The sequence below is a fragment of the Melospiza georgiana genome, chromosome 11 (genome assembly GCF_028018845.1).
Source record: "Melospiza georgiana isolate bMelGeo1 chromosome 11, bMelGeo1.pri, whole genome shotgun sequence".
In the NCBI taxonomy this organism is placed as follows: Eukaryota; Metazoa; Chordata; class Aves; order Passeriformes; family Passerellidae; genus Melospiza; species Melospiza georgiana.
Window position 1 is genome coordinate 18,005,096 of NC_080440.1, and position 24,481 is coordinate 18,029,576.

Consider the following 24,481-nt stretch of genomic DNA (forward strand, 5'->3'; position numbering starts at 1 on the left):
TTTGGGGGTTGCAGTTAAGCATGTAAAGGATTGACAATTCCCTTTTATTCTGGAGATTGTTGTGGGGGTGCTCTCTCTGTAAGATTTCTGATTATAACAGATTGGGAGATTGCTGAATGCTATTAGAGGCATGGTAATTTCAATTCTCTGATGTCTGAATTATTTCAGATGGGTTCACAAAACATGACAAATAAACCCAAAGCTGTTGCAGGAGGTGTGAGTTTGCTTCTCTAGGAAATATGTAGGAGTTGATGGGTGTGAAAACCTTGGAAACAGCTGGATTTTGTCTTTTGTTTACTTGCACATTTCAGGTGTTATGTCAATGCAGAGGGTTTGATTCAAACAGATTAATCATGGAAATCCCAGTGTTTAAAACTTGTTTTAAAACTTGGTACACCTTGAATACAGCAAGACACTGATATGACCAATAATATTTCAGGTTAATAATATTGTGGTTAATAACTTTAGTTGTTTTAGGCATGTTCAGTACTAGCCTGGACCTTTGGAGAATTTGGTAATTCCTCGCTATCATTTCAACCTGTAGAGAGAGATATTTAATTTTATTGGTCCATTGGATGCCTCCACACCTCTAATGCCAGAATTAATTTCTTTAGGAATCCTTCAGTGTGAAATATTTGTGGGCCTGGTGTCAGAGGAAAGGATGTGACTTTCCAGAACATCTGGGATGGCCATTGGTGATGGGTGACATGAATTCCAGTGATCCAAATCATTTGGGTTTAGAAGTGGGAATCAAAGAAGTTGCCAACTGAAACCTTTATAGGTATTTATGTGTTGTCCCTGAAAGGGTTTTGAGCCCAACAAATGAATAAAGCAATGTCTCCTGGTACCAGATGGAGCCTAATAAATGGGAATAGTCAGCTTATCTTGGTGTTTTGGGGGGTATTTCTCCCAAGCATCTCAAGATACTTCAGCCAGAAATTCCCTTTTAGGCATTTATTGATACTCTGATAGGAAAAGAACGCAGGATAGGATTTCATTTTCAAATAATCACTTTATATTCAACAGCCAGAACATTCTGTGTTGGATCACTTTTTGGGAGGTAAAAGCAACAGATAGAAATTTCTTTTTCAGAAACTTTATTTAGATTAAAAAAGGGTGAAAAAACCATGCTAAAATATGCTAAATTACTTCTGATCTCAGTATCCCTGGAGTAGCTCTTCTTACAAGAACAGTTGTTGCTTTTAGTTTTTTAATTTTCGGATCTGCTTGGAATTTGAAGTCACAGGTGTCATTCCTGGTGAATGCATAATTAACAGCACTTAAACTAATTGAAACAGAATGTTCTAATCTGGAATTGTTAACGGTGCCTGCTGGCTGAGCTGTTTGGGAGGAAGTCACTGCAGACTCACTCCATCCCCACTTCTAGACCCAGGCCTGCTCTCTTGAAAAGTAGTTGAGAAGCTTGCTGAAGGTTTTAGAGTTTGGATGTTTCCTGTAGTCTTCTGACATGGAAAAAAATCTGAGGGAACATGGGAAATTTGGATTTGATCCCTATTGGTTCTGTTTAATTTGAGAATTGACAGAAACCTCAGCTGTCTCGACAATATTCTAATAATTAATCTGCAGAATTATTTTCACAGTTTCTTTTGCTCACCATTAATTTTGTGGTGGTTTTGAGTAGCTTCTTACTTTACCTTCCCAAAGCAACTCATTATTTATCTTGCAGGATATGTGCAGGATCAACAAATGATCCATTGCGGCTTAATTGCAATATGGTCATCCAGTACTCAGAACACTTAACCATTGAAATATGTACACAAAGAAATGCAGATTGTCCCCATGCCACCACCATTCAAATGGGATCAATTAATTACCAATTTTTTTGAAACAAACCTCTGTAAAGAAAGAAAAAATCAACAAACAAGCCCAACAACAACAATGAACAAAAACCCTTGAAGAAAAAAAATAAAAAAAATTTAAAAAAAAGAAAAGAAAATTCCAGATTTTAATTTGAGTTGGCACCTGGTATGTAGTTTGTGAGTAAATGGCGGTCGTGTTCCAAAATGGGAGATTTCATTCTGTCAGCCCCTCACAAAAATACCTTTTCAACTCAATTGTCTCTGCTTATCCCCATCACCGTGCTGAGGAGATGAGGAGGGAGCTGTTCCCAAAACAGACAAGTAATTTGCTGGAAAGAGATTTTAGGTCAACACATTTGATTACGAGGAGAAATCAAGCTGAGCTCGTGCACTTTGTGCAACACAGGTCTATGTTCTCCGCAAGAGCCATGGTTAAAATCAGCAAACAATCATGCTCTGTAGCAGCTGAGACATCCAGATGGTCTCAGTTTATCCCTCATTAAAACACACTTCAGTGTTCCAATCTTTAGATAAAGATAGGCCTCAGTGGCTGTGGCAGGGCCCATATCCTAAAGAGAGGACACCAGCATGGAGGCACTGACAGAGAATACATCCCACAGCAGCCCAGGGCCTGGGCTGTGTCCCAGGGTCATGGAATCAGCAAATCCAGAGTGATGTGGGTGGAAAGGGACGTTAAAGAGCATCTCAATCCACTCCTGCCATGGCAGGGACACCTTCCACTGTCGCAGGGTGCTCCAAACCCCAATGTCCTGTGCTGGTGTTCACAGGGGTCTGAGGATGAGGGAAGAGATGAGGATCTGACTCCATGTTTCAGAGGGCTGATTTATTATTTTATGATATATATTACATTAAAAATATGCTAAAAGAATAGAAGAAAGGATTTCATCAGAAGGCTGGCTAAGAATAGAAAAAACAAGAAGAATGAATAACAAAAGCTTGTGTCTCGGACAAAGAGTCCGAGCCAGCTGACTGTGATTGGCCATTAATTAGAAACAACTGCATGACACCAATCCCAGATGCACCTGTTGCATCCTACAGCAACAAATAAACATTGTTTACATTTTGTCCTTGAGGCTTCTCAGCTTCTCAAGATAAAAAAATCTTAAAGAAAAGATTTTTCAGGAAATATCATAGCTACAATGTCCAGCCTGGCCTTGGGCAGTGCAGGGATCCAGGGGCAGCCACAGCTGCTCTGGGCACCTGTGCCAGGGCCTGCCCACCCTCACAGGGGAAAATTCCTTCCTAAATCAAATCCAAATCTGCCTTTCTCCAGTTTAAGGCCATTTCCCCTTGTCCTGTCCCTCCATGCCTTGTCCCCCGTCCTCTCCAGCTCTCCTGGAGCCTCTTTAGGCACTGGAAGCGCTCTGAGCTCTCCCTGGAGCCTTCTCTGGGCTTTTCTGCAGCCCTGTGGTTCTGATGGAAGCCTTGGAGCTGACCTTGCTGGTGTCACTCCTTGTGGGTGCCAGCAGCCCTGCAGCAGGATGCTGAAAGGGACTGTGCAACCCTCTGCTTTAATTCTGCTCCTACAGACCCAGAGAGGGTTGGAACAGCTTTGTACCTTCCCTTCTGCCCTTGCTGGGAGGAGGCAGCTGAGGAAAAGCAGCTGGAAGCGTCTGATCCCTGTGTCAGATGGTCACAGAGGGCCACGAGCCTCATCTCCAGCTTCCCATCTTTCTTCGTTTGCCCGGCAATTAATGAGGACCCCAATTGTGCTGAAATTTGAGAAGCTGCTGAAGAGCTTTGCTGGGCAGGACTCTGTGCATCCTGCAGCTAATTATGTCATTCATTAATCTGTTATCTCTTGATGAGGGTCACTGAGAAGGATGCAGAACCTACCTGGCAATTAAAATATTTATTCCTTTCATATATTGGTAATTCTTCATTTCTGTGCTGCAGCCATGTGAAATCCTTACAGGGAGTTATATTAAGGGATTCTTAGAGAAAATTCCTGTTTCTTCCCTGTTCTCCTGGGTTTTTTCCCATATATGCAGATAACTAATGTAGCTTAAGAGATGCAGAGTAGGAAGATTAATCTCTCTTCCCCCTTGCAGCTCCTAAAGAAAGTTACAGCTTTATAGCTTCAAAAGAGAACATTTTATTTTTAAGTTGCTATTAATAGCACAGAAAATTAAAAGCTCATCATGGTTAGGATGAGATCCCGATTGAACTTGACAGGGAAGAAGATATTTAATAAAAGTACCAGGCATGATGATGGCTTTAAAATAAATCTGTGTGTTAATAGCTAAATTATGAGGCGATAATCTGCTGGTCTGCCTAAAAATGTGTTTGTAGGAGGATTTTTGGGACAACCCCGTAGCTAATGCATGGTTGTTGGTATGTCCTGTCCTACAGCTTGTATTTTTTGGCTAATTGTATGATTTTAAGGTTGGGCAGCAGCATTCTACATAGCTGTGATGGCTTTTTATCTATCAATTGATGTCTGCTGCTGTTTTATCAGCTTATTTTTCTGAGCCACCAGCTAGGATAATGTGCTTGAGGGAAAATTATACCCTACATCAGTGGTTTGGTTACAGCATGTTGTACATTATTGGTAATTTGAATGCACCCAGATAAAAATAGAAAGGTTAAGTCGCTTTCCAAATGTTGCTTCTGTGAAGCAGAAAGAGAGTAATGTCTGTACTCATGTACGTTTTTGAGGGAAGAATGTTTTTTTTTTATTTTATTTTCCCTCTGCTAAAATTGATGCTTTCCCTCAAGCTGAATGCAGAGAACACTTGGCTTTGGAAATTTGTCTTCCCAAACTCTATTTTATTTTATTATTTATTTTATTATTTTATTTTATTTTATTTTATTTTATTTTATTTTATTTTATTTTATTTTATTTTATTTTATTTTATTTTATTCTTCCTGTTGGATGTTTAGGTTTAACGAGCCAGTTTTTAGCATTAATGTGCCATTTTGCCTGCACGTGCCTGTCCCCAAAGTGCCTTCCCGTGGGCCAGGTGGTGTGAGCTGGTGCCAGGGAGAGGAGCTGGAGTCCCACGGTGCCCAGTGCCCTCTGCAAGTGTCCCTGGCAGCTCCTGGGCAGGGCCCTCTCCCTCCTTCCTTCTGCTTGGGGGCTCTCAGATGTTCCTCATCCCCCTCGGATGCTGCTGGCATTTTGGTCAGGTATTTATGCAGGGCCTGGCTGTGATTCCTGTCAAATTGCACTTATTCATTTTCTGGTCCAAAATGATTTCGTGACTGTCCGTGGATGACAATAACCTGGGCAAAAAAAAAAAAAAAAGGTATTTTGATAGGTCTGCCTGATAGCCATCTCCTTGGAATCCTTTGTGCATGTCCTATTTAAAAGCTCTGCAGAACATCACTGTGTGTCTTTCAGCTAATGCCCACTGAGATTTAAAACCTCCTTTTTGGCTGCTCTCTTTCTCAGGAGTGACCTTGGCTGCCAGTTCCCATTGTTCACCCGAGTCCTGCAGGGGTGGATTTTTTTGCCCTCTCCTTTCACACAGATTTTTGTGGTGCAGATTCACCTCCCCAACAGCTCTGCTCCTCTTGCCTCACAGGGCACCATCTTCTGAATCACAGGGGAGAAAACGTGTTTATATTTGATTTTCTTAGCAGTTAAAAATGCAAAGGGGGCTGTTGGGTTCCATCCTATCCGAGTGCTTCCCTTTCTTCTCCCCTGATTGAAGGGAATCAGAATCACCTGTGGTTTTCCTGGCAGGTGAGAGGAATCAGCCAGCTGGGGAGGGCTGGGGCCTCTTGGCTTTCATTTCAGCCGGGGACAGACGGGCTGGATGTTCTCTCCCTTCCCCTCTCTGTAAAACTGCAAAGGAATTCTGCCCAAATCGTCACTTCAGCTGCAATTCATTGTTCTGGCTTTTTGTTACCTGCGAGCTCGCGGCTGAGGACGTGGAGCTGGAGTTCAAAGCTGGCCAGGTTTGGATCTCTCTTTAGTGGCAAAGATGGGTTGGTTTATAAGAAAAATTTCTAAAACTGTGACAGTAAAAAAAGCTTAGATTTTTTTTTTTAAGCAAAAAAATAACAGAATATGCTTGAAGCAAATTCATCTTTTGAAGGGAAAAAGCTTTTTTCTTTTACCCCATAACTTCTCTTGCATAAGATGCAGCAAAGCTAAAAAGTTATTTTTCTTTACTTCTGATCCTTGCATAATGATGGTCTGAGAGTTCAGTAGCACGAAGGAACTTGAAGAGATGCCAACTTTTAAAGGAGCTGAACTCTGCTCTGTGTACTGCTGGTGGTAAACTACTGGCAGTTTATTTTTAGCAGTTTATAACCTATTAAATCTTGATTTTAAATTTGTTATACTTTCACCTGCTGCTTTTTTAATGCTGATAAATAGGTGAGGTGGGATAGGAATGCTCTGTAGTGTGCAGGCACACAGCAGGACAGGCTGGGATTATGCCCTTGGTTAACTAAAATGATCTCCTGCCATCAAATGTGCAGGTGGCAGCAAAAATCTTTCTGAGATGGTCCCTGTTAGTTATAATTTGGTCTCTCTATTCTCATTTTAGAGAACTGCATCTCATCCCAAGAATAAAATAGCTTACCCTTATGTAAGAATTTTTTTAAATTATTTTTTTAAGAAACAGATGCAAGAGTTCTTTTCACTGTTAACAAAAAGAAAATGTAGATATATGTTCACAAAAGGAGATTATAGGTTGCAATTTGCTTTTTCAGCCTTTATGGGAATGGTGCAAGGGAAAAATGTGCCTCTTCCAATTCGACTTGTATGTATATATATATATATAGGAGGCAAAATATATATTTCTCTTCAGCCATTAAATATTTTTGGGGTTTTTTAACAACCAAATGATTTACTTTTATATTTTGTTTCCTTCCTCTTTTATTTTTCTGCCCGCACTTATTTTGCATGGAAGCTCCATTTTCTGGATCTCATTAACAACCAATGGTGCTGCACTAAAAGCTTCAGTATTTGGCTTCATTTAATTATTATTATGATAAAATTGCTCAGATAGTGAAACTAAGGTGGCAGAAAAGAGGTCTGCAAATTAAGACTGGAGTAGATTTAGTTTGTTTAGGGAGGGTGGTTTTATACTTCTTCTTTTTTGTTTTTTTTATTCTTTATTTTTCCCCCTGGACCAGCTGTTTCTCATGATCTGCTTGATGCTCAGCATTTCAGCTGCTGAGCAATCACACACCTGAAAAACAAGAGTAACTCCTGGAAAATTGGATTTTTCTGCTGTCAGTCTTGAAGGATCTCGTAGATAGAAGACTTTGTATGTATAACTCTGAAATGATTGCATTTTTGGCTAAACACAGCAATCTGATTCCATTTCTGTGTGATTTGGTCTCCTGTCTTTTGGCTAAAGGTCTGTTAGATCTGCTTAGATTTTCTTGACTTTTATAGACAGCAGCAGTCAGGCAGTCCTTTCCCTGCCAATGGCTGGGTGATTTATGCGATGGATGCTGACAGAAGGACAGAGAGAACAGCAGAACAAGGCCAGGGTTTGTTTTTCCTTTTTTTTCCTTTCTTTTCCTTTTTTTTTTTTTTTTTTTTTTTTTTCCCTTTTCCCTTAATGGTCTCCCTTGGGTTGTTATGTAGAAATTGAAGTTTCTTTCTCAGGGATATGAGTGTCAACACTGATCGTGCTACAATAGCACGGATGTTAAAAGTGGAAAGGTGCTTTAACCTCCAGAGCTCAGATCATGACACAACAAAATTATTTTCTCTACAGCTGGCCAGTTATGGATTTCCCCAGGTTTTTATTCTCTCTCTTATCCCATAGATCCATATTTATGGAAAACATGATACCTGTCAACTTTTTAGTGAAAGCAATCCATCAAAATTCTATTTCACATTAATGAGTGCACTTCTGCTGCACTTCCTCATCCTTGTGCTCCTAAGAAGGCAGGAAAATGCTTCAATTTATCTCTAGTTTATTTAAAAAGTAATCTAGTCCAGGCCTCCTTTAAGCCTTTGAGTTTGCTGTTATGACAAAATCCTGTCCAGGACTGGAAATATTTCAAGTCCCATTTCACAGCTCTCAAACCAGTCATGGGCTGATGCAGCCTTCAAGGCAGAGCTGGGAGCACAGAGGAATAATGAAATGAAATTGCAGTTTATTGATTAAAAGCCTGATAGGTGCTTCAGATATAGGTGAGATTATCTTCATTAATCTCAATTTTTAGGACGGAAAGTGCTGTAAAATATTGTTAGAAAATCTGAGGAAAAAAAGTGAAAAGAGGTCAAGATGGATGTGACCAATCAGGAGAAATGGCAATTTCTACCAAAGTGTTAAATATTTGGGTTAGTTTCAAGGTGTGAAGATTAGAGAGGCCATTTAATTTTTTTATAATGAAATAATTAGTAATAGACTAAAAAAAGTAATAATTAGGACCCAAACTCAGAGACTGAACAAAAGCAAAAAAATTTTAGGTGGGATGGAGCAGGAAAAGGTTAGAATGGAATTTTAGGTTGGAAGGAGCTGGAAAATCTATTTCTTTTAAGATCTTCTGGAGAGTTTTATGATAAAATGAGCTATAATTAGGTATTTTAGGCACACAGACTCTGGAACTCCCTGAAATTGTGTGCACAGAGGTGATAATCAGCTAAAGGTCACATGGTAACTCAAATTCTAAACTTAAGAAATCTGGTACTCTGTGAAACACACAGATGAAGGACAGATGTAGAATGCCTCATCTTTTTAGTGTTCATGTGCCAATAATTTGCTTTTAGTGAAGCAAAGTAAAGATCTGAATTTTAGCCTGGTGAGTTTGGGCTCCTCTTTTATGGATTTTTTTTTATCCTTGTTCCTTAGACTGGACAGAACTATAGTTTTGGGGTAGAAAAGAAAGGCACCTCAGCCCAAGGAAGAAATTTTGAATATTTTCTCTGATGATGGTGAGGAGCTGCTCTCCAACATCCCTCTGTGATGTAGCATCACTGTAGTACATCTTTTGGGTGTTTCTGCTACAAAAAAGGAATCAGTGCTGGGAAATGTTCCTTACCTGATCACCTACTGCTTTTAGAGAATTTCATTTAGATTTTTTTTTTCCACATCTGCTTTATTTAATGCTGTCTGAAGTCCAGATATCCTTTTTTTACCGGCTGTGTTTTTGATTAAACTGATAACGCAGTTTGGAAGTTGACGCTCCTTGCAACAACTGTGCTGCGTAAAATCAATTCTACATGGAAACATGTAGAATGAAAATTTTCTAAAGTTTATAGAGGTGTAGAATGGGTCTTTCCAGTGCCAGAAACACAACCCCAAAGTGTGGGGATATGGGGTGTGTAGGAAGGCAGTGAATGAAAGAAACCCCAAACCTTTTGCAGTGGGGAATTGGAGCCTCAAGAGAATAAATGGCTGATGGAAAATAACCTTTCATTTGTGCACTGGAAGCAAAACATCATAAAATCATGTTAGCACCGGCAGAGCATGAGAGAGAGTTCTGAAAAGTGATGGTTGGGACAGCCTTTAGTGGGAAAATCTCATTTTCAGGGCAGATCCCACCTCTGCAGGCAGAGAGGGAGGCTCTGGCACCAGGGGAGGAAGGATTTCATCTGCAGGAGCTGCTGCAGTCCCCCAGAAGTCACTGATGGAGTCATTTTGTTATTTAATGGGCCTGAATTGATTCCCTTAAAGCAGTTTTGTTGCTGTCAGGAGTTCATTTGGCTTTGCTGGAGCCATTTCCACGAGGAGCAGAGGAAAGGCTTGGGATCAGATGTAGCTGAATAGCTGTGCACTGCAGCAGGGGCTGCAGGGACTTTAATTCACAGCCCTCATTTTAGCTCCCCTCATTACAACATGGAAAAGAGAGAAATCAGCCCATTTGTGCAAGATTCTGTTTGGTAGAAATCCTAGGTAAATATGCTTATTTTAGAGCTGAAATTAATGATAGTTTGTGTCTCTTTAATAAAAATTTCTCTTGTGACAAGGCTTTTGTTGCCTTGAAATATTCAACAGGGTATACAGGAGGCATGGAATCCTTTTTATTTATCCTACCTGATAATGAAACTGGTACTGACTGGAGGCTCAGGTTCATGCTGAAAGGCTGGAACAGCTGTTAAGGGATTGTAACAGGCAGTTGCCTGTGATTTTTCTTTTTTTTAATGCTTTCATTTTGCAATATTTTTAAAATAATACTTTAACTTAATTGTCTTAATGTCATCCCATTATCAGGGGAAATACATTTCTCTCTGAAAACAACAAGTGAATGAATGTCTCATCTGTGAGTGCTCATCATGAATGAATGAGCACAGAATCACAGACTGGTTTGGGTTGGAAATGACCCTCATGACCATTTTATTCCAGCTCCTTCCATGGGCAGGGACACCTTCCACTATCCCAGGGGGCTCCAAGCCCTGTCCAGCCTGTTCTTGGGCACTTCCAGGGATCCAGGGGCAGCCACAGCTTCCTTATAGATGGAGAGATTAACTTCAATCAACTTGAAATTCACGAGGAAATGGAGGCATGAAGTCAGGAATATTTTCGGAGAACACTTCAGTGACAAAGTTCAGTTTCTCTTTCTTTATCTGCTCTTGGCTTCCTGGCATTAAACGAAAATTTCACACTTTGTGAGGTGCCAACCAGCTTTTATTCAGATGGTGTTTTTCCTTAGCTCCTTCTGCATCTTGTGCACTGCTGATAATTGAACTTCAAAGTCAGCATGGTTGACTTTTTTTTAAGAGAGTGTGAGTTTAGGCATTGCTGGGTACATTTAATCAGCTTTTTTGGCGGCTGGATAGAGAATCCTTTCCTCATTCTGCTCCATGAAGATTGTGTTCCCAAATGGACAGGCATTTTGGATTTGCCGTGCAAAGATGCCACAGCTGGGCCACACCTGATTTATTTCACATATCTGCAGGCCTCCACAGAGCAGGTTTTGGCTTTCCTTCTCAACTCTTTTCCCCTTGCAGAGGTCAGCTGTAAGGTTTGCATCCTCTGCTGCTCCCGGGAACTGTAGTCTCAAAATATCTCAGATGATTTTGCTCAGATTCAAGGGAAAATTCCCTTAAATCTGCTTCCAGTCCTGCTTTATTAAGGTTTTGGTTATGAATTAAACCCACTGAAGCCCACCATGGATAGAGCAGTGAAATCAGCACCCAGAGCATGAAATCCAGCTCACTTTATTTATTGGGTCATTAGCATGTTAGATAATTTTGATGGAAAAATTTGGCATGATCAGTGAATACAGAAGAATCTGATTATGCACCCACTAAAATGTGTATTTCAGCCCTTACTCAGGGGCTGTCTATAGGGTTCAGCTGGAATTTTATCTCCTGCCAAATAAAGTCCGAGTGGGGCAGAAATGCTCCCCGTGGAGGGGTGGGAACTGCTAATTCCCTGAGTTTAATTCAGTTTATTTCCTGGAGCAGCAGCTGTGTGTGCCACCTTCCAGCTGCACGAGGAGTGAGAGGGAATCACCACTTCACCTGTAATTCAAACAGCTCCTCACAGCAAACTCTGAAATCAGGCTTGCCAGAATTTTAGAGAAAACAGAAAAATTAAAAATATAACCTTTTTTTGGACTCATGATGAATCCATTATTTGTCCAGACCTTTAGGACGATGAAATGCAACTCTTGGGATTCTGTTCTGGTGAAATCTGGTTCATTAAGTTGCTGCTAACTTTCCTGCCAGTAGAAGCCTGAATGAAATCAGATGTCAGAATACTTGGGGATGATATCTACATTCTAACACACTGTGAAAATATTTACAAGCTTCCAAGATGAGACTTTTCCTGATTAGGGAAATCAAAGAATAGTTTTCCCAGCAGGCCTGCAGTTAGCTCATCCAAATTGCTTCTGTTTTAATTGGCATGCATTTCCTCTAAGCAGCTAGGAGATTAAAAATATTTGACTTGGGCTCTACAGGACTGGAAGCCTCTTCCCCCAGACACAGCAACTCTGGAAAAAAAATAAAAAAAAAAACAAACCCAACTAAACAGCCAGCTCAAGTTTATATTGCATTTGTACAATAAAAATCCATCTTTGACAAGATTCCAGACCAAGAACCAGACTGATATTCTGACTTTTAAAGGAGGAAAATAAGGATGGTGTCTTTTTTTTCTTTTTACTCAGGTGTTCTGTGTGTGAAGTCTTTTATTACCTGAGTTGTATCTAAGCGGGCTGGGATTTTATCTCTGCTCCACAGCAATCTGTTGTTTACAAACTGCACTTTGGGACTTCTTTTACTCAGTTCTCTAGTTTCAGAAGCATTGGGAAGAATAAGTAAAGCCAAATAACCTTCATTAAAAGTGACTGCTTTAGTCTGGGAAAACCAGCTACTGTTGTGTGTGAAATTAATTTACTGGAGTTTTTATTTCTCTTTTGTTGAACGTGTCTGAGTAGGGACATTTTCCTTAGAAGTTCTTCTCACAGGGAATGATGAGACCAAATCTGGAGAGGATTTGGAGGAGGTTCCTTGTTCTAGGATTGTGTGGAAAGCAAACCCTGTGCTCTGAGGGCTTGGGGATGGTGCCTCTTTATGCTATGGAAGGTTTTGGTTATGGATTAAACCCCACTGAAGCCCACCATGGATAGAGCAGTAAAAACAGCACCCAGAGCATGAAATCCAGCTCACTTTATTCATTGGGTCATTAGCATGTCAGATAATTTTGGTGGAAAAATGTGCCAGTATCACCTCCTTGAATCAGAATTTCTTGGTAGTTCACTTAGAACATCTTGAAAATATCAATATTGTGAGGTTTTTGTAAAATAGTTCTCTCTTTCACCTCCACCCAGAAAAACCAGCAAACAAAAAACTCCCCACCCAGTGTAATAATGGGATTTCTTGTGGATGAGACTCTTCATTTCCCCATTTGTGGTAACTGGACGTATTTTGGGGATGCAAAGCCCCATGATGGGCATATTGCCACGTGCCAGCTACAATTTTTCTATTCCTCAGAGCTTTTGTTGAAGAAATATTCAATATTCACCATTAAGAGGGATGAGGTGGTGGTGCGTCAGTCCTGCCAGCCCGGTGAGGAGCCTGGGCTTTGGCTAGGAGAGATTTTGGATGGGATGGAGCCTGAGGATCCTGTTCCAGGGGATTGGGGAGCTGCATGAGCAGGGAATAATGTCAGTCACGCTCAGGGCCTGCTGTGTTTCTCCATCTGCCCCTCAGAACCACGAGGTGGTGTTTCCCTGGTGGCACAGCATTAGGTGAGTCATGAGCAGCACAGACGGCCAGAGATTTGGTTTTGGAGCTCTGAAGGAAGTGTAAACTTCATATTTGTTGTTTATTGGTTAATATTTAATTGGAGGCGAAATTAAAAATTAAGCAGGCAAATGAGTCATGCTGAAAAGCAGCAGCACTGTCTTGTCAGCGCTGTGGCTGACAAATGACAATGAATTTCTAAGAATGGAAGAAAAGAAATTAATTTATAGCACAGGGAGCCTAAAGAGATGCTTTGATTGAGAGGAGTGGACACATCCCACAGAATGATCATGGAGAAAATGTCTTTGATGCTGTGTTTAGTAACCTTTGCATCAGAAATGAAATTGGTAGATGGTTCTTCTCAGAAAACATTCAAAATTGTCTTTTCTCTGTGGTGTTATGGAACAGTTTAAGAACAATTTTATTATTCTGGAGCAACATTTGAATTTTTTTTTTACTAAGCAGTGGTTTTTTTCCCATTTTCTTTTCTCTTAAAATCATGGTTGCTTGAGATGCCCAGCTTTCAAAACCCTGAACTGCACTTAAGAACTGATTTTATTTATTTTTTTTTTTTTTTTAACCACTGGAAGTAAAGAGCAGCCTGTTATTTCAGCTATCTGTTATCATCACTGTAGCCTTTCTGACAATCAGATCTCAATCTGCATTTTGCTGTGGCTGGCAGCAGGCTGAGCCTGGGATGCTGCTGGTAGGGAGGAGGAGCCCTGTGCTGCCTCCTGGGATGAAGCCTGTTTCACTGGGCATCTGTGACATTTCTGGCCTGCAATTTTTTTCCCCAAATAATGCTGCAGGCTGATGCTATTTCTGTTCAGAATTCTGATCCATCCTGTTTACAAAAAGACAAAGCAGTAGTGTGAGTAAGGCCTTTTCTTCCTGCTGGATATAGGGGTGTACCTGGGGATGGCTTGAGGCTGAGCAGTGCCCAGGATGCAGCCATGGAGAGCAGAGTGTGGTTCACCATCTCCTGCTTGGCAAATAAAAACCCCTTTTTAATTGCTACTTCAAATTTCTCTTTGTTGTTTCAGCACAAAAACCATTTTGTGCTGAAATTCTCATCTCGTGAATGTGGAAAGCAATAGGTGAAGTTGAGGGTGGCAGAAGTTCTTAGCACTAGAAGATACATCAGTAAATAGGATGAGTGGAAGAAATGTGTAGCAGTCAGCTGGTATTTGAATTTTTTGTTTTGTTTTGTTTTGTTTTTTTTTTTTTTTTTTTTTTTTTTTTTTGTTTAACATTTTCCTCCACAGAAATCAAAGGAATGTTGAGGTTTGCACCTGTAAAGGAGAGGGTTGGTAGAGGTTCAGTTTTGTTAATTGAGCAAGGTAACTCCAAATTAGTGCTCACACAGGCCTGATCTTTGTCACTGCAGAGCAATGGCAACATCCTTAGAGAGTGGAAATAGCAAACCCTACATGTTACATCAGCTGTAGCTGGGTGGGAGATTAAATTATTGCACAAATATAAACCCGGGACTTGAAAGGCACTGGGCTCCTCTTGATGTGCTTTATCTGGGCATTTATATATAATTTCCACTGGGGAATGCTGTGCCTAGAAAGTTCAATGTGTGACCTTTGCCTGTGACAGGTTGGTCAGTTATTTGGCTGCTGGGGTGCCCTTTGAAAGATCTTTTTTATTATGAAAACGATTCTGAGACCTCTAGATTAGACAGTGCACTCGCACTAACCCGCTTGAGGCAAAAAAGAAACCTTTAATCTCTGTTAAAACTCTGCGTGCCAAATATAATAGCTGGTTTCAGCAGTATTTAAACCAACTTCATTAGAATATGGGAAGGGGAAACAGGTTTTAAAGGCTGGCTTTAGCAAGTAATCAACTGTCTCCCAGATGGTCCAAACGGGACTCGTTCAACACTGCACATAAAAAAGAGAATAAAACAAAGGGAAAAAGAAGGAAAAAGAGAGAGCCCAGCAGCATCTTGTGTGTGTGTGTGGTGGCTGGGCTCAGGAGAAAGGGCTCCTCACACAGAGCTCTGCCTCTTCCAACCCAGCCATCCCATTGCATCCACGCTGTGCTCGCTTGCACAGAAGGCAAGGCTGTAAGATGTAATGTATTTAAATATATTCTGCATTTCTGATGGTGGCTCTGTAGTTTTCCCCCAAGTTTCACCGCTTTTGTGCTAAAAGCCAGTTTTGTTTGAACCCATAATGAAAATTGGTGGGGTTTAACCCGTTGTTAAGCTCAGAGCCTTATCAGGGAGTCTTTGTTGTGCTCAGAGGACAGCCTGGCGTGGCTGTATGGAGCGGAGCACGTACTGGGGGTGCATCCTGCACGCCGGGCTAATCGCTCACTAATTAATATTCATGACTCATCTCATTTAGCGGCTGCTCTTTGGACTGCAGCAGCGCTGCTATTGGTGCTCTAGCTCTGGAGAGCTTTATCTAAGGCAGGGCCAGTGTTGTCCTGGGTGGATGCTGCCCACCTGCAGCTCCCCTGGGATGCCGCCACCCGTCTGACACCCTCCCTCTTGTAATGAGCCCTTTCTGCTTCTTCCCAAAGGTCCAGAGGAAGAAATGACCATGTAGATTCTACAGCTTGGGTGCAGCATAATGGGAAATGGTGAATGGAGTGGAGCTGGTCTGCAGCCTTGAGAGCAGCCGTTCTGTGACCTCCAGCCTGTCAGGGACACCCTCCACGCCAGGGGCATCCTCCACGTCGCTCGCCGGACACACGCGGGATTCTTTTTAATTTCTCCGATTTGGAATTCGAGGTTCCCGTCCTCCAGTTTTTAAAACAGTTTTAAGATTGTATCCAACTACAACGAGTGGAGCAATATAAACCAGCCACGATGGGTGACATGACAAATAGCGATTTTTATTCCAAGAACCAAAGAAATGAGGCCAACCATGCAGGAGAGTTTGGGTGCACGCTGCAGGAACTGCGCTCCCTCATGGAACTCCGAGGGACAGAAGCAGTAGTAAAAATTAAAGAGACTTATGGGGAAACAGAGGGGCTCTGCAGACATCTGAAGACATCACCAACAGAAGGTAAGCACTTCTCATTTCAGTTGAATTAGGGGAATTTGCATAAATGCTCTCCAGACAGTGAAAAAAGAGGTTTTGATTCCTGCCTGAACAGAATTCTCATGATGCTGCCATTATTCCCGACAATAAACAAGAGCCTTCTAAGAAAGAAGGCAAACCAGTCCAGCTATAGCTAAAGCTGTCATGAGGGTGAAAAGAGTGCTTCTTGTTTTAACAGCTAAATGCATTAATTTTTCCTTAAAATGACACACAAAAATCCACACAGGTTTCAGGCATTGCAAAGAGACTTGAATCTCTCTGCTCCTGGGGTTAAGAAGGTGCAAAATAGTTGCTTCAAAACAGCTTCTAAGTATTTGGACATCTTGAGAGTATGAAATGATCTTCTGAGATGCACATTATGTTACTGTGTAGATCAATGTAGTTTTTTATATTTATATATAGGTTACTAATCTTCACTTATTATATTACCATAGATAATTTTGCTGAAATCATCAATCTGTGATTGTATCGATGTTTTTAGTAGTTGCACTTCTGTTGTGTGTTACATTAAGCTCCATGCTTTCTTATGTTTTATACTATCAATCATAACCTTTCAGTATCTATTTTCTTAAGTCTTTTTAGACTTCTACTTGATCATTTATTAGTCTGGTTTTCAATGCTCAAACTGAATAGCTCCCCATAAAGCATTGACAATGGTGTAATGTTTCCCTCTCCTCATACAATTTTCTTTCTCTTTAAGTGCAAGTGAAATTCTGTTTTATTCTAAGAATTCTATTTTTGTCACTGTATTTTCATCTCCAAGGAGTATTAACGCTTTTGGAAATTACACAGTCTTTCAGTCTATAATGTTTCTGCAGTCTTGTAAAGTAGCCAAGATGTTCATTTCAAGTTCTTTTCTTTTTCATGAAGATAGAAGTCTTGGCTTTGTTCCATTCTCTTCTTTCTAAAATTAATCATTTCGTTACCTCCAGTGTTTAAATGCCTCAAAGTCTGGGATTATTGGTGTGATCATAAACATGTCAGTTGTAGTGTGTTACCATAAATTACCCCAGCTGCGGGGTCCCAAAGGATCAGCTATCAATGTCTCAGCCTCAAGAGTTCCACATTTGCAGAAAGTCAGAGCTGAGGTCTCCGTCTCAGCCGAGCTCGTGGCAGTGACTTCAGTCAAGTTTTGCCAACTCATTCTAGCGGTTACCTGGTCAATGTGAACTTCAAAGGAGATGTTAATTGCATTATGTGTGCAATTTATGACATCAGGGAAACTCAATTCCTCATGTTGGAACAGAGTGTATGGATCCAGCAGCGTGGCACACTGACTCCAGCAGTAATCTATATCTGATACTGCAGATAAGGTAACTTTCCTCCAAGCATTACGTGCACTTCATCACTTGTGCATTAGGGAAAAACCTTTCCAGCTTCAAATGGCAATCAGCATAGCCTTGGAATCATGAAGGCTCTGCTGGGTTTTAATTTTCAAGTAGATCACATAATAGGAATTCCCAGTCACACGAAGCTTACATCTTATTTTTAATTGTTTTCTTTGGAAAAATTCTCTGAAATATATCTTGTCAAACTCTGGAAACTTTCACTGGAGAGAAACTATCCATCACAGAGAAACTTAAAAGGCTTATGGCAAATATAAACTTATATTTAGTTCTAAGTCCCAAGCCATTGTTTTTCTTGATTCCAAGCTCAGTGAAGAGGATATTCTTGGAGACATGACTATTCTTAGAGGAAAAAAAATAATTTCTTACATGGAAATGGAATCCTAACATCAAGCAGACATGATTGGAAAATTAATTGTAGACATGTTTAGCTTTATCGTATCTGCAGCAAACTGTGGATTCTTCATTGAATACCTTTGTGAAAAACCACAATTTGCTACAGTGCCTGAAAATCACTTTTCCAACCAGGCATCGTTTTTGGTGAAGCACAGTTCCCTGAACAACTTTGTTGTTAATACTTTGGTGTGCTGCACATCTCACAGGCTTTTATTGGAAATACAAAATAAGAATTACTGCAGGGCACTTCTCTGAAAAAACCAAATGGCTGAGCAGGAGTCCTGAGTGACTGTGAAACAGTAAAAGGACCTGACTGTAGAACTTGGTTCTTCCTTGCCTTGTAAGATCTTCCAGAATTTAGCTGGATAAAGTCCTTGTAATATTGTGGGATAAGGGCTGAAACAGATACCAGACCAGAGGAAAAAAATGTTTCCTGGCAGCAGGGACATGATAATTTGGTAGAATGTCACCTAAACTGAATTTACTGGTTTATTTAGAAAGCAAGAAGTAGTAATGAGCTCAGAGCTGACTCAATTCATTTCCCATGTTAATATTTGATGTCTCACCTATGGATTGGCAGGATCAATCACACTTGCAAGTGCTTTCTCAGACTGTTTTAAAGGTTCTGAACTTCTCAAGTTAAGGCATCATATTTGTAACTCAGATGCCATTGACTCTGCTGTGAGGCTCATTTCCCAGTGAACCCCTATCTGAATTCGGCATGGAGCTGGGGAAGTCTGCTAAATGTTGAGTAGAATAATATTTTTGCATGCTGAATGAATTAATAATATTATTATGGGTTACGAGACTTCAGTCTCTCCTTTAAATTTTCTTTGATTGCTCCTTTAGCTATAGATGCAGTAGAGATCCCAGCTCTCAGTTATGCCTGAGGGATTTCCTGCCCTAAAGTGATTATATTATAATGAAAAGCTCCCATTTAAGTGCTCATGAAAAGAACCTCCCAAAAATCTATGCAAATAATTTACATAGAAAAAAATACACACACGTGTCGACTTGAATTTGCTTTAAAAATATTTATGTTCAGATTAGTTTCACTTTCATTATCCCAGAAATACCACATATAGGCAGTGTCTAGCCCTGTCACTTTGCAAAACAATGCTGAATCCCCCCTTGGGCAGAGCTGTGCTGACAGTTGTAGAATTTTCCATGCAATTGGAGTCTCTGAGGCCCACTGGAGCATCAGTGATACCTTATAAAGGACAGCTGGTAAAATGGGATGAGTTAGCTGGATGAATACCAAATGAGACTGGAATCCACTCTCTCCAATACTTAACTATATTTACCCACAATTTTATATAGTACCCACCAATTTACAACAAATTTTTCATCTACTTTCTCTTATAAAAATGTTTACTTCTTATAGGAGTATGTCAGTGAATTAAATTCCCTGATTTCGTGCTCAAAATACTTGGATGCTGCCATTTCCAGTGCATGTAAAAAGTGAAGAATTCACTGTGTGTAGGATGATGAATGCCCTGAGCGGGAAGGGATCCACAAGGATCATTGGTCCCATCCCTGGCCCTGCACAGACACCCCAACAATCCCACCCAGTGCATCCCTGAGAGTGTTGTCCAAATGCTCCTGGAGGTCTGGCACCTTGGGGCCATGCCCCAGCACAGTAGAGTGAAGCTTTTAAAATTTTGATATGAAGGAAGAACCTTTCCATGGAGGTATCTGTGCAACCACCCCCCAAACAGGCACTCCACGAGGTGTTACATGTTAGTGATGACGTTACAGCAGGACAGAAGAAGTCTTTCTGTTGGTACTTTGTTCTAGAAATGGTCTGGTGAAGTCCACTGGGGGAGAACATTTCAGCTTCATTTTGTGGGGTTTTTTTCTGGCTGTAGGTCTCAGGATACCATGAAAAGGTTTTATGCAAAGTTACAATATCAATTAACAGTTAACTGATAATGTTTCTACTGTAGAAGTTGACTTTTTAATCATCACAACTGCCCTTAGTTGTGCTACCAGAGTAGTTCTCTCTTTTCAAATGTGTGTGGGGATACAGACTGAGAATCAACTGGGGAGGTGTGTTTATTTTTCATTATTGCAATCTAAAAAGCCTTTCACAATTTTAACAATGAGGTAGAAGATGAAGAAAGATTGAATGTAACAAAATTTACCAGCTGCTTTTAATACTCATTAGTTTTGGTTCTTCACACTTGCTTCTATGAAAATGCACCTTTAATAACTTAATAGTCTGTTTGGGAGCTGCTCTTGCTGGTTCACACTGAATTGCAGTCAGGTGCACTACTGTGTTCAATCAACTACAGAGATGCAAAGAATTTGGAAAGGAAATTGAGAAAGGAATGAAAAATACTTGATTCAGACAAATATAAGTTTAAAATAGAAATATAGAATAATTATTCGACGACTGTAAGAGACTGAGCTTTATTTTAACACACTGTCAAAACAGACTATGAATGTAAAGAAATTGGTGATAGCATAATTTTCGTTGTTAAAAGAATACACTTGGTCATGTATAAACCATTAAATATTATCCATAAATTCAAGATCTTCTTACATTATTTTACATTTAGGTAAGGATGGATAATATTTGATTGATTTTATAATCTCTTTAAAAGGAACATTGCCAGATGTCTGAAAGTAAATTTGAGGAATTTCTTTGTGATGTTGAGCTGAAATACTTTGGAAACCTTCAAAGCAGCACCTTAAGAGCCCTATAGCAGCAGACCCGCTCATCCTCTCTCCGGATCACCACACTGCCTAATTCCTCATCCTTATTTGTGCTATCAAAACATCTCTTGTAGCTCAGGCCCATTTGCCAACCCCCCAGGCAGCAGCCAAGCTCCAAGTCCTCCTCCAGCCCTTATCTGTACACGTTCTCCCCACATGGAAGGTTTGGTTTGAACAATGAAATCAGCCCTGGCCATGAAAAAATCCCCTCAGCACTGGCAGGGCCAAGGCCTTGCCAGGCCTTTTCCTACCTCCCATGGAAAAACCCCATGGAGGAACTTTAAACTCATATTTCACCTGGCTGTTCGAGCAGTGCCAGGTGTGGCTGAGCTGGAGAGAGGTTGGGTAGCTTGGCATTTTCCTGTGGTTCCATCAGTGGGCACTGGCTGCCCCCAAGGACCTGTGCTTGGCCAAGGGGCTGAATTCTGTCCATGAGGGGCTGGATTGTGTCCATGAGGGGCTGGCAAGGAAGGAAGGGGGTCCTGGATGCTCCTTCACTTGGAAGTTGCAGTTGCAGAACCCCTCATGTGCACATCCCAGCTGGGTTTGTTCTCCCTTGGGAAGAGAAGACCCCGAGGAGACGCCATTGCAGTCCTTCAGTATTTGCAGGAGGCCTGTGATAAAGTTAGGGAAAAATGTTTTAGCAGGACTTGTGATAGGAGGCGAGGTAATGGATTTAAAGTGAAGGAAGGTTGATATAGATTGGATATAAGGAGGGAATTTCATACAATGAGGCTGGTGAAACACTGGATCAGGCTGCCCACAGAGGTGGGGAATGCTCACCCCTGGAAATGTTTAACTCCAGGTTGGATGGGACTCTGAGCAACCTGACCTAGCTGTAGATGTCCCTGCTCTCTGCAGAGGTTGGATTGGGTAGGATTTAAAGGTCCTTTCCCACCCAAATAATTCCATGATTCTCTGCCTTTATTGCCTTTATCTCTGTGGGAGCGGGAGGCATCCCTGGCTGTGGGAAGAGTGGGCAGCGCAGAGTGTGCACAGGGGCTTCCCTTCTGCAGCCTCCCCTGTGGCACCCAGGCACTCCTGCTGTCCCTTCTCTGCACAGGGACAAGCTCTGGCTCCTGTTGGTGGCCCTTTGCAGCTGTGCCCTGTGGGAAGCTCTGGGCCTGTCCCAGGAGCGCCATTGCCACGGGGCGCCTGGTGGGCTGGGAGAGGCTGGAGCAGGGATGGCTGTGTGTGAATAACTCGTGGCAGCTTTGCTTTGGCACACTTTGGGGCTGTCTCAGTCCTGCTCAGCAGGCCTGGCCCAGCTGCAAGGCTTGGCCTCAGGGAGGTTGAATTTGGCTCCCGGGTCCCCATGTGTCTGTGGGGCAGTGCCAGGCAGATGTGCTGCCCCAGGGGTTCCTGAGCTGCCATCCCTGGGCCCACTGGGCTTGGCAGGAATGGCTCTGTACCTCTGACACTCCTGCTGCAGGCAGCATGTTATATTTCCATAAAATCACATCTCCATGTTTTGTGATTTGGAAGGGGTGCGTGGAGCTTTCTTGGCAATGGTATTTCTTTTCCTTATCTAATATTTCCATTGTTTGTATAATGGAACAGCAAACATTCTTCCAAAGGTTACCCAAACATAAAAATCTCAAATGAATGGCTCAGATTTTTCTCTGTGATAAGTCCAATTTCATTGCTCATTTTGTTTCTGGGTTCTTGCATGTCGTGCCACTTGCTGATTTTCTTTGGCTTTGTTCAGTTACTTGTGGAGAACTAGAGACATATTGCATGATGCATTTTCTCCATAAAGCTTAAAAAAAAAAAGAGATACCTGGCCCTTTGAGGATCTTAAATGGCTTGCAAAAAGTTTTTCTCTGGGTTACAGGCAGTGCTTTAAAGTAAGGCCAGGAAGGGCAGAAAGTGAGTGAGTGTCTTCTGGTTTTTCTATGAGGCAGCATCAGAGATTTTCTGGGGTCAGTGCTGATTTATTTATGTGATTACTCAGGACATCATCTTCCTCTCAACGATTATCTTACCTCAGCAGGTGCAATGCTTAGAAAGGAGGCACTTTTCATGCAAGCCGAAATCCCTTTTCCCTGTAAGACATTAAATACATGCAGGCAGGGTGTACTGACCACAGACTTACATTCTGCTCTTGTACCTCAGATTTAAATAACAGGGTAATAAATGGACGTGAAATTTTTTTTTGTACTCATTCTGCACAGACTAGTGTTTGTTCAGGGTAGTTACCTCATTTACAACTACAATGTGTCGTAAGTCAAAGGAAAACCTGGCCCAGCAACTTTCTGTTATTCTTTCCTTCTTTGCAAAGAGCTTATCACAGGTCAACGTTCTCCATAACGTGTTGTGCCCCGAGTTTCTCCTTGATCTGAATGCAGTGATGCAATACAATGAGTCAAACCCTTTTTGCTGAATTAAAAAGAAACGGAAAGTGTTGCCATTTTATGGGGCAGTTGATAAACCTGTAATCTCATTCGTAGGAGTAGTGGTTTGAGTTTGTTGGCATAATCAGCTCATTCATTATGTGAGAAAAGGATGAGGCCAGGCCTGCGACGTAATGGACAGAGTGTAACGAGGGGAGAAATGATTTTTGTGATCCATGGAGGCCACGTCAGCTGGCCCAGTGGCAAACTGGGATTGCGTTGGTGCTGCTCCCTTGGAAAGTGGCAATTAGGCCTTTGCTTGGAGGATCAAACAGGGATTGTTCTGGGCTGTGGGGTCAGAGTGGCTCCTGTGCTGGGTCAGTGATGGACCTGAAGGGGAGAGGTGGCTGCAGCCTTTCCTTGGTGTGTCCCTGTGCTGGGTAGCTGCTGGGAGGGTGACAGGACTGCAGAGGAAAACATCCTTGGGGAATGCCTCCCTCCTGTTGTACTGCAGGGCTCGGAAATCCATAAATATCTATAGACTGCCAGCCTTGAGTGAGAGCTGATTTATCTTCATTTTGTTCTTGTTTTGAGAAGGCTGCAGGAAGAAAGCAAAGTCCATTACACCAAATGAATAATCCAATCGATGGAGCCAGTGTGCCCTTGATGGAATTAAGCTTTGCCTTTGCAGTGTATCAGAGACAGAGAAAGGTTTCTGCCTGATTTTGTCGGTGCTGTGGCTTTGTCCTGGTGGGACTGGCCCTGCTGCAAGAGCACAGCTCTTAATTCATTGTCTCAGCTGGCACTTACAGGGGTGCAAAAACCTGCTTCCTTTAAAGTGTCACCTTAAAATGTAGAGATAAAACAATTGAATCTCTGTTAGGTGTTCTCAGACATTTTGCCAAGTGTCACTGCTAGCAGTGATGCTGCTTCCAGCTGAACCATGGAAATTGGGAAATTCTGCTGCTAAAGTCTTTGTAAGGATGATCACTGGATTTGACAGGCGATGAAAATGCCATTCCTCACAATAATGAAATGCTGAATTTTGGTTTTCTTTTATTCAGCATTGCATTTCTGTGTTTTCATGAAAGTGAATTGTGCTATATTTTTTTTTGATAAAATGAGGCAGTGGCTTCACTGAGTGTAAGCTCAGCAGCCCTGCAAGAAGAATTAGTATGATGAAATGTTCATTTTTCTTTTGAAGATAGCTAATATCAACAGACCTGGGGTAAGAACAGTGTTAGGTGCAGTAATGATTTCCTGCCTCCTGTCCCTTTTGCAATTACTACTCACCCTTCAAATCTAGACTGTTCAAATTTACTGTTTCCATTTGTTTTCCAAGAAGTCAGAGGTTGGTGTTTGACATGTCTGTTATTTATAAAGGTGAATGGAAAATAAAGCCAAATATGTATTTTTGGCAGTCAGCTCAATGTGCTTCCAAGACAAACATATCTGCACTCCCTCACTGCTGACTTCCTTTAATGTGGTACACTCATGGTTTCTGACTTGCCTTCGAAGTATCTCTAGAAATTATTTCTCCTCTAGCTCCAGGAGTTTTTTTTTTTCACATCTGTGTAGGTGTTCTGGAAACTGTGCTTGAGATCCTGCAAGGTGTAAGGAGAAAGCAGCCTCCCCAACATCCTGAAAAGCTGATGATTACCTCAGACATAAAGAACCTGTTTTC

General features: G+C 41.4%; 1 protein-coding gene across 4 annotated transcripts in view; it reads left to right on the top strand.

Moving 5' to 3' along the window:
- ATP2B2 (ATPase plasma membrane Ca2+ transporting 2) overlaps window positions 1-24,481 on the top strand; it is a 407,196-nt gene that overhangs the window by 215,851 nt on the left and 166,864 nt on the right. For all 4 annotated transcript variants that reach the window (XM_058031893.1, XM_058031891.1, XM_058031890.1 and 1 more), the window contains exon 4: window positions 15,481-15,968. In XM_058031893.1, coding sequence (XP_057887876.1) covers window positions 15,770-15,968 — 199 coding nt within the window. In that variant the 5' untranslated portion in view covers window positions 15,481-15,769. The remainder of the gene's footprint in view (window positions 1-15,480; window positions 15,969-24,481) is intronic.